Source organism: Mirounga angustirostris, unplaced genomic scaffold (assembly GCF_029215605.1).
Source record: "Mirounga angustirostris isolate CCGP_5_RB_7025 unplaced genomic scaffold, mMirAng1.0.hap1 SCAF_8, whole genome shotgun sequence".
NCBI lineage: Eukaryota > Metazoa > Chordata > Mammalia > Carnivora > Phocidae > Mirounga > Mirounga angustirostris.
This window is the reverse complement of record NW_026991716.1, coordinates 33,826,886-33,843,081: the sequence shown is the minus strand read 5'-3', so window position 1 is coordinate 33,843,081 and position 16,196 is coordinate 33,826,886. Positions and strand designations below refer to the sequence as shown.

The 16,196-nt window shown below is 45.3% G+C and overlaps 1 protein-coding gene across 3 annotated transcripts in view; it reads right to left on the bottom strand.

Moving 5' to 3' along the window:
* Positions 1-16,196, bottom strand: part of CMTR1 (cap methyltransferase 1) — a 50,705-nt gene that overhangs the window by 22,446 nt on the left and 12,063 nt on the right. For all 3 annotated transcript variants that reach the window (XM_064597556.1, XM_064597554.1, XM_064597555.1), the window contains exons 4-11: positions 14,448-14,606; positions 11,493-11,585; positions 10,001-10,072; positions 8,753-8,847; positions 8,561-8,633; positions 3,533-3,731; positions 2,621-2,739; positions 312-408 (exon numbers count right to left, since the gene is read on the bottom strand). In XM_064597556.1, the coding sequence (XP_064453626.1) occupies positions 312-408; positions 2,621-2,739; positions 3,533-3,731; positions 8,561-8,633; positions 8,753-8,847; positions 10,001-10,072; positions 11,493-11,585; positions 14,448-14,606 (907 nt within the window). The remainder of the gene's footprint in view (positions 1-311; positions 409-2,620; positions 2,740-3,532; positions 3,732-8,560; positions 8,634-8,752; positions 8,848-10,000; positions 10,073-11,492; positions 11,586-14,447; positions 14,607-16,196) is intronic.

The window sequence follows — 16,196 nt, the reverse complement described above, 5'->3', positions numbered from 1 at the left end:
GAAAACACCAAGAGCAGTCAGTGGGTTCTACCCCAGGAGGCAGTAAGGTAATCTCAGGGAGTAAGTGTGACAAAGCCAAGAACCCACCACCGGGGCCCACTGAAAGAGGCAATTTAAGGGGGAGACTCAGCTTTAGAGAGGACTTTGGGGATTCTACAGCACTTACTTCCCTCAATTCCTCATTTAGCGTCATTGAGTCACCTGATACAAGCAGTTTTTTTGTTTGTTTTACTCCCAAGCCCTGTACATGCTCTTGCCCAACAGGGCCTCTAATGAGTCCTACGCTGGGGAGACAGCTGAGGAAGTGTCACCTGTTCGAACAACAGACAGCGCCATGAGGAACTGACAGAGCAGAAGCTGCTTGCTGAGGATCTCCTGCAGGTTCTCCTGCCCCTCCACTGAGAAACCCTGAAATGAGAGGATAAGAATCGGAGCAGGAAAGAGACACGATGAGGACTTCATTCATCCCTACCCCATCTTCACTGAGACGTCTTCAAGTGTTTTCACTGACTTCCACCATCTGACTGATAAACACACAGCTCAGCATTTAAATTACTTTGGCATGGTGGCATGTAGCCTCCTGGGTGAAGCTAGCACTAGGACCCAGGCGTGGTGAGTAACAAACAGTGCCTTTCTTCTGCTTCATCGCTCGCAGGGGATAGAACCGAGTCTATTTTTCCAAGGAGACGGTCCAAAAAACTGTAAAACCCATGTGGGAATCCAGGGGAAGAGTAATGGAGGACAGAGGCAAAATACTGGCTGGTCACAGGCCAACTACAAGATAGGAAACAGAATGCCCTGGTTAGTCCAAGAGCCAGGGAGTGGTGTGACTACTCTGCTTGGGCTTACTCAGCCACTATGCTGATTACTGAACAGGCCCTAGTATGGTGACAGGAGAAAACTTAGCACTACTCTGACACTCACAGGAATCTTTCTTTCTCTGCTGACCAAAACCCCCTTCCTGTCTCAAGACCATGGAGCCTCTCCCTCTAGCTGTCAGGGTCTCTGGCCAGGGTGTTTGTTCAAAGAATGTGCCTTGCTATTCCTGGAGTGGTCTCCCTCCTTGTGAGATGCCAGCAGGGAGCAGAGAGCCAAGCTCACATAGAAGTAAAGGAGGCCAGTGGCTGGAGGAAGGAGGAGAGGAGAGTTGTTGTTTACTGGCTATAGAGTTTCAATTTCACAAAAAGGAAAAAAGCAGGGAAATCTGTTTCACAAAAATGTGAACATACTTAGTACTGAACTGTACACTTAAAAATGGCTGAGATGGTACACTGTGTTTTTTAATCACAATAATTTTTTTAAAAAGTAAAGGAGGTGGGGCGCCTGGGTGGCTCAGTTGGTTAAGCAACTGCCTTTGGCTCAGGTCGTGATCCTGGAGTCCCAGGATCGAGTCCCGCATCGGGCTCCCTGCTCAGCAGGGAGTCTGCTTCTCCCTCTGACCCTCCTCCCTCTCATGCTCTCTGTCTCTCATTCTCTCTCTCTCAAAGAAATAAAATCTTTAAAAAAAAAAAAAAAAAAAAAAGTAAAGGAGGCTGACCTCTGTTCAGCTGGCTCCAGACAGACCAGGTCTCCCTCACTCAGTCCTACAAAGGTAATAGCTAAACGACTCAGAATAAAATTGTTTAGCAATGCCCTCCAGATTTATAATGTTTCTCAAAATGCATGTCTATTTGTAGAGTCAATCAAAAAAAAAAAGCCCAAGTCACCTGCCTAAGCAGAAAGACAACCCTCGAGTCTGCACTCTGGCTGCCAAATGGCACCAACTACCTCCCAAGCACTAGCAGGCCCCCACATCTGCTCAGCGGGAGCAGCCCCTCCCTCTTTATCCCCCAAGCCTGTGTCTCTGCCGTTCCCTGCTGTGCACAATGCTTTGGTGAGCCAGGGCATCTTCAGATCCTATGCTGGCATCCTGCCCGTTCCTTCACCTTTCCACGTGGTTACTGCTTGAGAGGCCACCCAAGGAGCTCTGAGGCTCTTCTCAATTCTAGCCATGTGACCCTAGAGCAATTGCCACATTCTCTGTCATTCCTCTTCGAGTAAGTGGTGGCTTACTGCAAAAAAGACTACCTGCAGCATCAGATTTCTAGGTGAAGAGCTACGGTGGAATGCCCTCTGTACCTCAAGCAGCTGCCCAAATAACAAGGCTCCCTGAATATTCACTTCAGCCCAACCACTGACAAAGCCTCCTGTGGGTTCCCCCGAGCTGCTGCCTTTGGTTATGTAGTCATCTGTCAGCCATCCAGAGGCTTAGGGGTGTAAGGACAGCCTCTACCAGGAGCTGCACCCAGGTGACAAATGATGGAAATGTTCTTTCCAATGAGTTTTGCCTGGTCCATCTTGGTCATGGTTCTCCCCTACCATCTCTTACAGCCAACCAAGGCCTCTGAGAAAGTGAGCCAAGAATCCACTTGCTCCAAGCAAAGATGTCCACAACATTACAACATTGACAAAGGAATCATTGAAAATATGTGCAAAAAGAATAAAAACATACATCATACATCCCTACTATCTGAATAGTGAACCACCACAGTCTAGGGCAGCAAAAGACCAAATAAAACAAAACAAACCTTTAACATGATAAATCCCTAAAGCATCACCCTATGGAGAGAATATCACCTACCCCATCAGCCATCAGAAAGTGGACACCCTTGCGATCTGTGTTATCCAGGACGAAATTCCGAAAAGCAGTGATGTTCTCTGGGCGGGTAATATCTCCATCTCCATCAATCCCACCCTCACCTGGCAGGAAACAAGAGTCACATTTAGCTCATCCGCCCTGTGCATCCCAGGAGCTGAGACACAAGCTCTCTGGGGCTGTGAACACAGGTTTTCCTCGAGGACCAGGAGAAAAGGCCCTGTGAGGAGCAATTCACTGCAGGATCTATCCTGCAAAGCTGCCTTGCAGTGATGGACCAAGAGGCAAAAACAGAGCCCTGTTGTAATAAAGCAGAATTCAAAATGAGTTGTCCAGCTAAGAGTCATCAAATGAAACAGAGGGCCTTCCTCTTCAAGACTGAAGTTGTGTTTAAAGCACCTACATTTAGAAACCAGTATCAATTTTTAAATAAGAACTGTTACAAAAGAACTTGGGATTTGCTGCCAAATCACAGCAATCAAGAAAGAGTGGAGGGGACTGCTGTGGGGCTGCTCAGCTGTCTGTTACCCAGTGCATCCCACACCCGGTGCATGGTGCCGGAGATGGGCATGGGGTTTCTATTTGTTAATAACTCTGCCATTCTCAGCCGGAGACCAGGCAGTTTCATTATCTCCTATCACCACAAGAGAAGAAAAGAGGATTTAATATGGTCTTGATGAGTTTTGCCTAGTGCAGTGTTTAACCTGCATCCTACAAGTGTGGGGGTAAAAAGGGACAGTCTAGAGGGAACCAAGACCTTCACGACATGGACTGGAAACCCCAGGCTGAGAGACCCAGTAAAGCAAACATGCCCAGTGGATAACTGCCTCTGACCTAGAGTCCCCACAGAGGATGGTCTCTCATCGCCCCCAGTACCCTCCTCCTCTATGTCCCTACCATAGTAGGGTTCGAAGAGCTCACTGGAGGCCGAGTAGAAGTCCTCCAGTTTGAAGTCATTAGGGCCCTTCAGAGTCATTCCAAAGCCCTTCGCGTGCCACTTCTTCCTCCACAGCACGTACTCTGAGAAACCGCCTGGGCCTGCGCAGACGTCAGCAAAGTACAGAAGCTCAGCTTCCCGGTCCTTTACCAGTGGTTTCTGCAAAGGCAAGTGGAGGACAAGGGAGGAAGGGAAAAAGTCTGGCTCAATGGGGAACAGGAAGGAGAATGCAGGGGGAGTAAAATGAGCCTTTCAGCAAGCACAGTGCAGAGCTCCCGCCGGGGCCACAACACCCAGGATATGTATCCTCCGTGGTCCCCGCCCTCTGGAGTTGCCCATCCCCACCTCAAAACACCCCTGCTGCCTTCAACCATAGGGCCTGGCTCAGACTCCTAATAAAAGCATCTTACTAGGAATCTGAGTATACATTCTTATTTCTCAGAGTCTTTTCCTTACCATATCCTGCCTTACAAGAGTCCCACTGAGCAGAATAGATGCTGTATCCCCTACTTACAGACAGGGACAAAAAGACACCAAGACACAAAGCAACCTGTTCACAGCCTGTGTGCAACAAAGCTAAATCGGAAGCCAGTCAGCCTGACTGCCAGACTCAGGTCTTCCTGTCCAAAGCCTGAGGGGCTCTAACACCTCCCTCCCAGGCACAGGGCCTACCTTTCCAAACCGCAGCCTTTGCTCCCCTTCTCCCCTTCCTTCTTGGCTCTCCCTATTTTTTTCCAATTAACTTTTTATTTTGGAATAATTTTAGATTTACAGAAAACCTGCAAAGACAGAGTTCTCATATGTTCCTCATCCAGATTCCAATTTTGTTAACATCTTACACGGCCATTTGTCAAAACTAAGAAACCAACATTGGTACACTGCTATTAACTAAATTCAACTTGATTCAGGTTTCGTTAGTTTTTGTTCTGTTCTAGAATCCAATCCAAGATATCACAGTGCACTGAGTCTCCTCCTCTTTTGCACTCCCTTCCCCTGCCTTTGCCCCTCTCTTAGCCAGGTGCATGGGGTGGCAGTGGAGAGCCAGAGGCTGACAAGGAGAGGGCGAAGGAGACCCTGGTGTGCAGCCTCCAGGCAACCCCAGAGTACCCGCCCACCTCAGAAATAACTAAATTACAATAATCATTTGAATTTTTACTGGATTATAGGTTTGGTCACTCCGGTACCTTTTAACTCTTAATCTGAAATTTACGCTGAACCCAGCACTGGCCCATACTGTTTCTCTTTTATACACCTGGTCATAAAGGGTGAATTCTACTTGTCCCAACCTGGCTCCAAGGCAGAGGGGATATACCATCTGCACTGGTGACAAGAGGTTGAGCTCTAGAACAGGTGACTACAGAGGACCCTGAGGAACATCCAGCGAGAAGGAGCTTAGGCAGCTCGGCCTTCCCTCTCCATAGGTTTGTCATGGCTGAGTACTTGTCCAGAGTTCTGTAACTGCTAGATAAAGATCAGAAAGCTTCAGGGGAAATAGTTTTAAGAAAGAAATGGAAAATACTAATGTTCACAATCTAGTCACTTTCTGGGTGAAAAGGGCCCTGCCTCTGCTGATAGCTATCCAGCTTTATCAAAACACTGAAGAACTCTCTGGAGAAACTGACTTTAGCTAAAAATAAACTTCATCATCCTATGACAAGCCCACCCAGGCATGCTGAGATTTATCAGTTCTTTCTCTTCTTCTCCACCAATCTAGCCCAGTATTCTTTGTTCCTGAGCCATCAATTATTCACATTTTTGGATTATATTCATTTGCACACAAAAAAAGACCTAATGGCATTTGCTGAGAACATTATGTAGCATCTTCTAGGCAGCACAGTGGTAATGAGGCAAGGGTCACAAGTTTAAGGCCTGAACACACTGGAAAAGAGAAAAAATAACGTTCCTTACCACTGGCCATGCCTAGCTCCAGGCTCTAGGCTTTCCCAGCGAGACACTGGCCCAGAGGAAGACTGGGCGAAGGAAGGAAAATGAATCAATGAAAGAATCTCACCTCCAAAAAGAGGGCATAAGTATGATCTCATTCTTTGATTTCAAGACATGTGGCCCTCACAGGTCATGGCCAGAAGGTCTTTTCATAGAATGGACAGCTGGAGTTCTCACCTCTGCCACTTATCGGCTGTGCAGTTAAGGGCAGCATATAATTTATGCCTTTAAGCTTGAGCTCCCTCAACTGTAAACTGGGACTAATGTAGGTTCTCAAGGCTGTTGTGGGATTGAAGTACCATATGTCAAAGATGCTTAAAAACTATAAATACTAAACAAACATAAGATGATACAACATCCAACTGGATCAACTTCCTTGGAGTCAAAACTCTTGTCCTTTTCCATCGCCTCATGCAGTACTCCAAGCTCAGTGGGCACTTTTTTTTTTTTTTAAGATTTTATTTATTTATTTATTAGAGAGCAAGCGAGAGAGAAACAGCATGAGAGAGGAGAGGGTCAGAGGGAGAAGCAGGCTCCCCGCTGAGCCGGGAGCCCGATGTGGGACTCGATCCCAGGACTCTGGGATCATGACCTGAGCTGAAGGCAGTCGCTTAACCAACTGAGCCACCCAAGCGCCCTCAGTGGGCACTTTTTAAGTGCTGTCTAATTTCCTCTAAGATACCATCACAACTCAAAGATCCACATCCAGTTTTTGTCTCCTGTAAGGCTTCACAGACAACATTTACTTACCTCAGCAATATCCCCAGGCACACAAAGCCCGCACATAATGCTACGGTTTATTATATGCTAGCATATACCCAAAGAATCTAAACTCCCTTTTTTCCCTTGTCTCTTCCAAGTCTTGTTTACAATTTGTTTCCCCACCTAGTCTCTCTTCTCCTTTCATCACAACCCAAAAAACCAGAATGCCATTGAAAAACCTCATAATCCCCTCTGCCACCCACCTCCAATCTCCCCACACCTACCCAAGCTTCAAGTTCTCCATGCTCTTATTCTAAAATGTGCCTGATCCAAGAACCACTGAGACCCTAGCAAACTCGGGTGTGTGTCTGGGCCTTCAGCCACTCCCATCTCTGCTGGTAACTGCTCTAGAGCATCTCTGCTCACCTAAAAAACACACCTAGCCTGCTGGGCTTGGCTGTCACTCTGGTCCTCAGGGAAAAAGAGAGAAGAAAACACTAGGGATGGAGAGAAATCACTTTTTATAGTGGAGTGCAGAGAAGTATCTCTGAAAGGGCAATTCTCCATGGCCACTAACAATCAGTTCAGGTCAAGAAGGTGCCTGAAGCGTTACAAACACAGCTACCTTTTCCTATGTAACTAACATCTCCACCCTTGACCTGAATGGTACAACCCTGGTGCCTCCTTCACTTTCCTGACAGCAAAAGACAATAACCAGATCCCAGCTGCTGGAGGCGTTTACATTCAAGAGCCCAAAATGATCCTGTGACTTCCCAGCAGCTTGACAGAGCTCCTCTGCCAGGCAGGGGTTTAAAGGAAATCATTTGGAGCTCAGAAAATTAAACCAACATTATATCAACCTAATTTTCTCAAGATGCTAATTCCAAGAGCCCTTTTGTGCTGCCTGCTGGTCCTGGAAAACAGGGAGGGAGACCTGGGAGAGAGAAATGAGTACAGGCTGGAGGGGTCCAATGCCAGTTTTGCCAGCATGGAGGGAAGCAGTTAGAGAGGTGGAAGTGAAACATTAAAGAATTTGGAAAATAAGTTCCTTTAGCGGGTAGATAATCAGGGGGCCTAGTGGAAGGAGAGTGAGTGAAGCAGAAACAGGTTTGGGTACAGCTGGCTCCTGACCCTTCACTGTCAAAGAGAACTAACTTTCTGGGACTGAGTAAAAGTGCTTTGAAACCCTAAAGGGAATGCTAGAATGAAATTTCCTTTTTTCTTTCTCTATCATTATGGTGTGTCTGTGTTCAGAGGAATGAGATGTAGCAGAGTAGAAAATCATTTTGCTCTACCACTTCTTGAGAAGGGCCAAAATCTAATAATTATGATCCCACACAAAGCTGGTTCAGGAAGGCAGAAAGGGAAGTGGCCACATCTGAAATCGCAGATCTTAGAACTGGAACAGATCTTAAGGGTCTCTGGTCCTCCCCCAACCCTCTGACACGTTAGTAGGGCTAATTTCAGGGATGAGGCAGATGAGGCCCAAAGAAGCCCTTTGGGCTTCTTTGAACTTAAGTGACACCACCTGCGATGTAAGTGCTGTACTTCCTGCCCCACAACCCCTCACTGAACAACACAGCCTAGATTTTCAGACAGGATACTGATTTTAAATAGACCAGTGAAAGGACCCAGGTGCCCACATTTCATCCAATACTCATATCACATTTCCCCAAGCACTCCCTTCTCATACCAGCCACAACACTCAATCAGATGATGTCACAAGTTTGAATTTGGAAAACAGGTTCACTGTAATGTCCACATACTCACCCTGGCAGCAACTGAAAGGCTCCACAGAAAGGCTTTACAAACATCCCCACCCTGCACCCTTGCCAGTTCTCGAATCCACCAGAACGTCCAGAACCTAAGTGCCACAGGGGAAGGGATCACATCTATCTCATTCAAAATTATATTCCTGGTGCCTGGCACATGGTAGGAGCTGGATAAATACAAGTTTAATGGATGCAGGAGGAGGGCCCACGCTCTATCTCATACCCTCCCCCTCCCTGCTCCCTAGGCCTACAGATGTCACAACTGCTGGTTTTGCCCAGAAATGTCCCTTTCCACTGCTGCAAGCCCTACCCTCCTCCACCTGGGGTGAGCAGCAGGATCTGCAGAGTTGGGGGCTACAATTCTGGGCCTGAAGCCCTAGAGACAACGGCTTACTGGAGCATCCCTGGGACCATAGGAAGCACCATGGGACCTAATTTGAGAAGCTCAAAGCAAAGTCTCTCTCATAGAGCAGGAATATCCTCCTAGCATTGCACAAATGGCAATTTCTGGGCCACTGAAGCGTAAGCCCATTTAGCACTATGAATTCAGACAAAGAATCTTGTTCTCACCCCACAAGAGTCCCGTGGATTTGTAAACATGCGATCAAACACAAAATCCATGTTAGCCATCTTCATCGCTGCCCTGAAATAAAGATGGAAAAACACAATTCAATACACCAGATGTATGGAAAGCTGAGGCTGAGACGAAAAGGTAGAACAGTGCATGTCAGGGGAGGGCAGAGGTGGGGAATGTCAGCAAACCTGTTTAAGAAGAAGACTCCTCGGATCATCTCGTAAGGATTGGCCCGGGTCCGAGCTCGCCGCATCTCCTCCCCATCCAGGACATCAAACACACTCTGCCCAAAGAGAATCAGAACCTCGAGGTGAGCATCACCCTCCAAGATGGCACAGGGGACTTAAGAGCTTGAGGAGCCCAACTTAGCCCTGGAAGAGCTACAATAATGCTGCATCCCAGCTCTGAAGTGACCACTTGTGTGACCCTAGACAAACTGCTCAATCTCTCTGACCCTCAACTACCTCACCTGTGAAGTAATAAATAAATAAATAAATAAAATGTAAGCACGTCCCTGCAAAGTGGTTAATAAATGGCACTTGTGGGTAGGCACAGAGTCACCTGTTGGCATCACAAATCCTCAGAGCAAATCTGTCTCTCCACTCCAGCAGCAACTTTCCAAGGGACCAGAGTACTGATATTAAGGCTCACTCAGAGGGCAAAGCAAACCAAGACCAGTGTTTTGTGATGGTACCTACCCACACAGTAGGGATCCCTTTTCCCTTCTCCAATTTTCTCCCTGAGGAAAAAAAAGCCTCACTTCACCTGAGTTCCAGTCACCTTAAGGATATTCCCAACCCTCTGCCTGCAAAAAAAATTAATTTGGTGAGGCTGGGCTGAGGCTTCTTCTCCAACCCATTTCTTCCTCAGAGTTTCCCTGGCTCATCCTGCCCTGGGCAATGTACTTCCTGACACAAACTCACACCAAAAGCTATCAAGGAGAGACCAACATTTGCCCAGTGTGTTAGGAGCTTCACACTGACTATCCCATTTAATTCTCACAACAATCCCGGGAAGTATTTCCTCCCCATTTTACAGATGAGGAACTCAAATTCAGAGCAGCTAAAGCAACTGGCCCAAAGTCACACAGCAAGAAAGTTACAAAACAAGGATGTGAATTCAGGTCTATCTGACACTAAAGAATGATTCCAAACCTTTCACTAAGCCAGGGCCCCTCAGGACCATGATGAACCGACCCACTGAGGTTAAGTGGAGCCTTTCCTGGCTACTGACCACAGGGACAGCACAACACTACAAGGCCCCAGGAAAAAGGATACATTGGAGAAATGTAGCAAGCCACACATCTCACATTTTGGAGAAAAATCTTAGCTAAACTTCAGCCCCCCCCAACCCCCAACCAATTTAAAAGAACTAGAAGAGCCCAGCACATGCCCTCACACAAGGTATTCCAGCCCAGCTCTAGCCACAGGCCTTACCTTACACTGCAACACACTGTGAAGCAGCTCTTCCCCACAAAACTCTGTCTCGTCTTCAATAACCATCTTTCTCTACAGAAAGAAGAAAATAATCGATAATGACCACGTATGATTGCAGTTGGGGGAATGAATAGAGAAACGAGGGTTCTAAGTGAGTAGAGCAAGAAGGGGCTTGAGTCTCTGCCAAGAACATCAATCCCTGAGGAGCGGGAAAGAGAAAATCCTAAATCCCTCTGGCTATACTCCAGATGGCTGTGAGATGAAGCAGCCCCCTGGGTGCTCTGACTAGAGCACCATATGGATACAAGACTCATGAATGCTGAGGCTGAGAAAAGCAAACAGGAAGGAAACATTCAAGCTGTCTGCCCCCAGAGCATGGAGGCAGAAGGATGGAAACTGCCCTAAATGACAGAAACCTGTCCTTCAACCAGGAAGCCTCTTGATCTGTGAGGGCTATAACTGTAGGATACCAGGCACTGACCTGGTAGCATCAGAGATAACAAGGGCTCAAGAGACCCTCAAAGGGGTGTCAAATCCAACCTCATGGCTGAGTGAGGCTATCTCTAAACAAATGATGTTCAAACTTGGGTGTTCTCAAGTTGTACATATTTCAAAACCACTGAGGACCCCAAAGAGCTTTTGTTTATGTGGGGGATATATACATATCAACATTTATTATTAGAAAAAGACCATTTTTATTTATTCAGTGTAAAAGAATGCATGATGTTAACATAAATAACATATTTTTATGAAAAATAACTACATTTCCCCAAAAGACTTTTAATGAGAAGAGTGGCACTGTTTTTCATTTTTACAAATCTCTTACTATCTGGCTTAATATAAGATGGCTAGAATCTCCTCTCTGCATTTGCATTCAACTGGTTGTGATATAGCCTCTGGAAGACTCCACTGGACACTTGTGACAGAATGAGTGAAAAAAAGCAAATAACTTTCCAGTACCATTATGAAAATAACTTTGACCCTGTAGAGCCCCTGAAAGGGTCTTGGGAGATCCCCAGGGGGCCCTACACTTTGAGAACTGCTCTCTAGACCATACTGATTTGGTAGCTATGTACTTTATTCTTAGTTTTCCAGAAGGAGATTAAACAAATTCCCTCTGTAACAACTCCCTCATTATTTTCAGAGGACAGGGACAGTGTCTTTTCATCTTACTGGAACAGTGCCCAGCAGTGACCAGAATATACACAAATGTATAATCTACTCTAAAAAGCATCCATGAGGAAGACAGAAGTTATGCATTTTGTGCTGCCTTGCAAGTTAAATGACTAGGAGAAAAAAACCCTGTCACATCTCCCAGGGGCATATCTGTAAAGCCCTTTACACACCATCTTGACAAAACTTTATTCTTGCCAGAATGGTCAGATTCACATTTTTCTTAAACTATGAGTATACATACATACACACTGGACTCAAGAAGAAAAGTCAGGAGGTAAATGCCAAGAATTCAGGGTACATTTTCCTGAAATCCTACCTTTCCCACAACCATCCAATCGCTCATTTCCTGAGTGTCAGGAATTTCAGTGGTACATTCTGGAAACCATGACACCTGCTCACAGGCACTGGGCTACAAACAAAAAAGAGGCAAGTCAGTCAGGGAAGATGGCCCCTCAGGGCTATGCCCCAACTTGCCAGGGCTTCCCCAAAACAATCAAAAGGGACTCAGACAGATGGAAGGGCCTGGGAAGCTGAGGCCAAATGTGCTGGTCAGACATGAGAACTGAGCCAGGATACTGAAGGTTAACTTTGGAAGGCCAGATACCGTTCTAGTTTGAATCTTCAGCAACTTCCCAAACTTCAAAGTTTCTTTCATTTGTTCCAATATTATTTCATAAATAGGTACTGTGGGCTAAGTACTCAGAATGCAGTTAAAAAGACATGGTCCTTGACCCAAAGGCCTACAATCATAGCACTGGGGACACAGAGAAGTACACACAGGATATAAGTCTATGAAAAGGTAATTATACCAGGAAGACCCAATGGCAATGAGTCTCACCTCCTGATGCCTTTCAAGGTGTTATTCACAAATAGGATTCCTTGCCTATTTATTCCCAGAGCAGAAACTGGCATCTCAATGGTGCTTTCTCTTAATTTTTGAATTACATTACACATTAGAAATATCTGCAGTCTTTTTTTTTTGAAGACTTTATTTATTGTTAAGTAATCTCTACACCCAACATGGAGCTCAAACTCACAACCCTGAGATCAAGAGTTGCATGCTCCACCAACTTAGCTAGCCAAGCATCCCTCTGCTGTTCTTTTAAAAAGTACTGATAACAAGGCCTCACCCTCAGAGTATATGACTCTGTCAGTCTGAGGCAGAAACTGGATATAATCACATTTTTTAGAAGACCCCAAATGATTCTAATGTGCAGCCAGGACTATGTTCACTGAGCTAGAGACATGGATTATAAAACCTAAACAGGTGGCTAACCTGCATGGCAGCTCTACACCCTGCCTCCCAAGCAAGTGTGGAGAAGAGATTCACCATTGCAAATTGAAGTAATGTGATCAAAGGTAATATTACATGCTCTGAAAGGCATAAAATGGTAACACAATGCAAGGTCTTGAGGGCAAGCCAACCATCAACAACAGAGAAAAAGTTTAAAAATTTACAGAAGCCCTTTTGTCAATGAATCTGGCAGTGAATCATGGCTCCCCCCATCCCCCGCCCTCAGTCAAATCCATCACCTTTAACCACTTATAAATGGTTATAAGTTACAAACTCTATGGGGAAGAAAGCGCATGTACACTTGGGATGTCCCTTCGGAGAGAATAAGCAGACTCAATCTCCCCATAGAAGCGTGAACATCAAGAGCAAAAATGGACTGCAAAGTGGACTCTGTCTGAAGGGTCAAACCTTGCACTCTAAAATCCTGCGCTGCAGAAGCCACCAGGCACTTCCTCTGCGTGACTCCAGGACTGGACAGTCACCTGAGGCGACCCAGACTCATCTCCCTTAAAGAAGTGGATACCAACTAATAGTTAAGCCAAACTCTTAACCAAGAAATAGGGCATCTTTTGTAGGAGAAAAACTGATTCACAGTAAATGAGAATTAGGAGAGCCTTGCCTCAAAAAGGGATTTCAATAGCCTGTCTCCACTAAGAGTAGAGATTTTATGGGTGAATTTGAGATTTTGAGTTTAGCTAAGTTAATTCTAATTCTGCCCCACTATGAGGATCAGGATTCTTTACTGGTTTTCATACAAATGAGGACACGAAAAGCACCATGAATTTCTGAGGTAAAAACCAATTACAAATATTTACCCTATTCTGCACTGTCTCATCTGCTATTCTGCTGGTCTCGACTCCCCATAACTACAAGGCAACACAGCAGGACCACCCCCAGAAGCCATTAGCTCCTGGCTTGTCAGCATCTTACTCTGAAGCCTTATTAGGCTTTTATCATGTACAATTCATGGGAGTTCTTTCCTGAACTGGAACATCAGAGAGACAAATAAAATATCAATTCTCCAGAGTTCACAGCACATGTGAAGCTCAACTACACCAGCTACGTAGAAGACGAGACATTTGTGTTCTATTTTCTCTAGTTTCAACTCTTTTTTTTTTTTTAAAGATTTTATTTATTTATTTGAGACAGAGAGAATGAGAGAGACAGAGAGCACATGAGAGGGGGGAGGGTCAGAGGGAGAAGCAGGCTCCCTGCCGAGCAGGGAGCCCGATGCGGGACTCGATCCTGGGACTCCGGGATCATGACCTGAGCCGAAAGGCAGTCGCTCAACCAACTGAGCCACCCAGGTGCCCCCTCATCATTATTTTTAGTTGTTTCATTATACCCACTTTGAATCCTCTGTGAAATAAGATAGGACATATATAAATGAATAAAAATAAAATCTCAACATCACCTGTGCCATGAAAAAGGATAGGAGTCTCTTTTGGTAGTTGGGGTTAAAACAAACTGGTATCCAAGCAGATAAGCAGACTAAACCCACAACAGGAAAGCTATGCAGTACAAACACACACCTACATAGAGCTGGGGTGCCATAAACCTGTAGAGGTGCAGGACATTAGAGGGCACCTAATCCAGTCATTCACCCAATGGGAGAGCGGGTCCTCATTCAACCCCTTTGAAGCCTTTCAGCAGAGGGAACTCATTACCTTGTGAGGTACCTTAGCCACTAGTGGAAAGGTGTATCTATTTATTAAAGTCCTTTCTGGAGCCAAACTCTGCCTTCTCAGCATCTTCTACCCACTGGTCTTTAATAGAAAACAAATCCACACCCTAGCATATCTCCCCCAGTATCTTTCTCCTGTTTCCATTCCAGACATCTGCAGTACCTTCCATGTAAAAACTCAGTTCTAATTCCCACTGCCTCTGGAGACTTCTAGTTTGTTAACATGGCTACTTAAACCATGCATATGAAAACACAAGTTGGCTTTCCTGTCTCCTCCTCCCCTCACCAGTTACCTCTGGCTCATCTCGCCAGTCCACATTCAGCTCTTGATCAAAGCCTTGCAGTGTCAGACCCAAGCCTCTTCGACCTTTCTGATTAGAGGCCTCAACGATGTCCTTCCGACCCTGGCTGTATTTACCCAATCCTTCACCTTCCCTGAAGCCCATCTTGGCCTGAAAAAGAGATAAAATAGAGCATTTATATAAATAAACAGATAATAATGGAGCACTTATATAAACAAACATTTACTCAGCCCCTACCATGTGTCAGATATTATGCTAAAGTCTGAGAAACAGAGGAGTAAGGCCAGAAGTTTTCCATCTAGCCTAATGAAGAAAATAAGCATAAATAAGTAACTGCAGTTTAACTGTAGGCCCAGTGGCTATCTACTCTGGAGGTGAAAGTCTAGGGCAACCAGAAGTTGGATAAATGAGAAGGCACCTCATAGCTGTAATTAAAAGCACCAAGAGCACTTAATGAATCTCATTGGACATCTGCACAACTACCCTTCCAATTAATTTGTCTGATTAAGTGAAAAGTAGATCTAGAGTTGAGTTGATAAAGAGAACATAATTTACAATGGAACTGCTTCAAGCAGCAACTCTACCTTATCCTCAGCCACTCAAATAACCTTATTAGGTAAAGACAATGAGGGCTTGCAGGAGCCCACTTAATCAAGATATTAACTGAAAACTCACTTCATGTAAAATTGAGGTATGGACCATAAGTACCATAAGTACCATAAGATACTGGACAGGAACTTACTTTTTTTTTTTTTTTTTTGAGGCGGGGGGGTGGGGGAGAGGGAGAGAGAGAATCCCAAGCAGGCTCCACGCCCAGCACAGAGCCCAATGTGGGGCTCAATCTCACGACCCTGAGATCATGACCTGAGCTGAAACCAAGAGTCAGACACTTAACTGACTGAGCCACCCAGGCGCCCTGGGAACTTTTTTTTAAATGTCACAACTGTCCATAAGCTCATACTAAACTCTAGAGTCACTGGGCCCAGTTACATACCCCCAAAATCAGAGACCCAAATCCCAAACCCCAAGGATCCTTGTCTGATAAAATAACTCCAATCCTAAGAAAATGTAATCCCCCTTGAAGGTCTATATTCCCTTTGGAAGGGGCATTACCAACTCAAGAGTTGGACAGAATTCCTATAGTAGCCACAAATCTCTCCCCAGGTCAAAAAGGCTGACTGAGGGGTACCCTCTCTTTCTTTGCCCCCACCCTCCCACTCTCTCTCTCAAATAAATAAATAAATCTTTAAAAACAAAAACAAAAAGGCTGAGTCACAAACCTCCCCATTGTCCACTTCCCCAAAATTTGTGGCCCCCAAACTAGAATCCTACGACCTCAGAAGTGGCAGTTCTCATTCTTAAATGAATCCAAAAGAAAATGGAGGAGTTAAATACCTATAATATTAAAGCCAGCCAGAAAGCAAACTTGGATTTCCCTAACCTTTGTGCACTTACACTGAAGTTTGCTCAGGAAAGCGAGCAGGTCTTCCTAGTCACTTTCCTTCTTCTGGTATATCAATGGGGTATAGAAGTTGGGAAGGAAAACTGGACCTTCTTTTCAAAGTCATATAAAAGATTATACTACTCTCATTTATTTTGGGCACTCAGGAGTGAGCAGGATTTTAGTCATTTCTCTTGAGATCATTCACTAGAGCAAAAACTCACATCATGAAGCATCTTTACCCAACCACACATGTCCATGTGCAGGGAAGTACGTTCACATGTACTCATGGTAAGCTT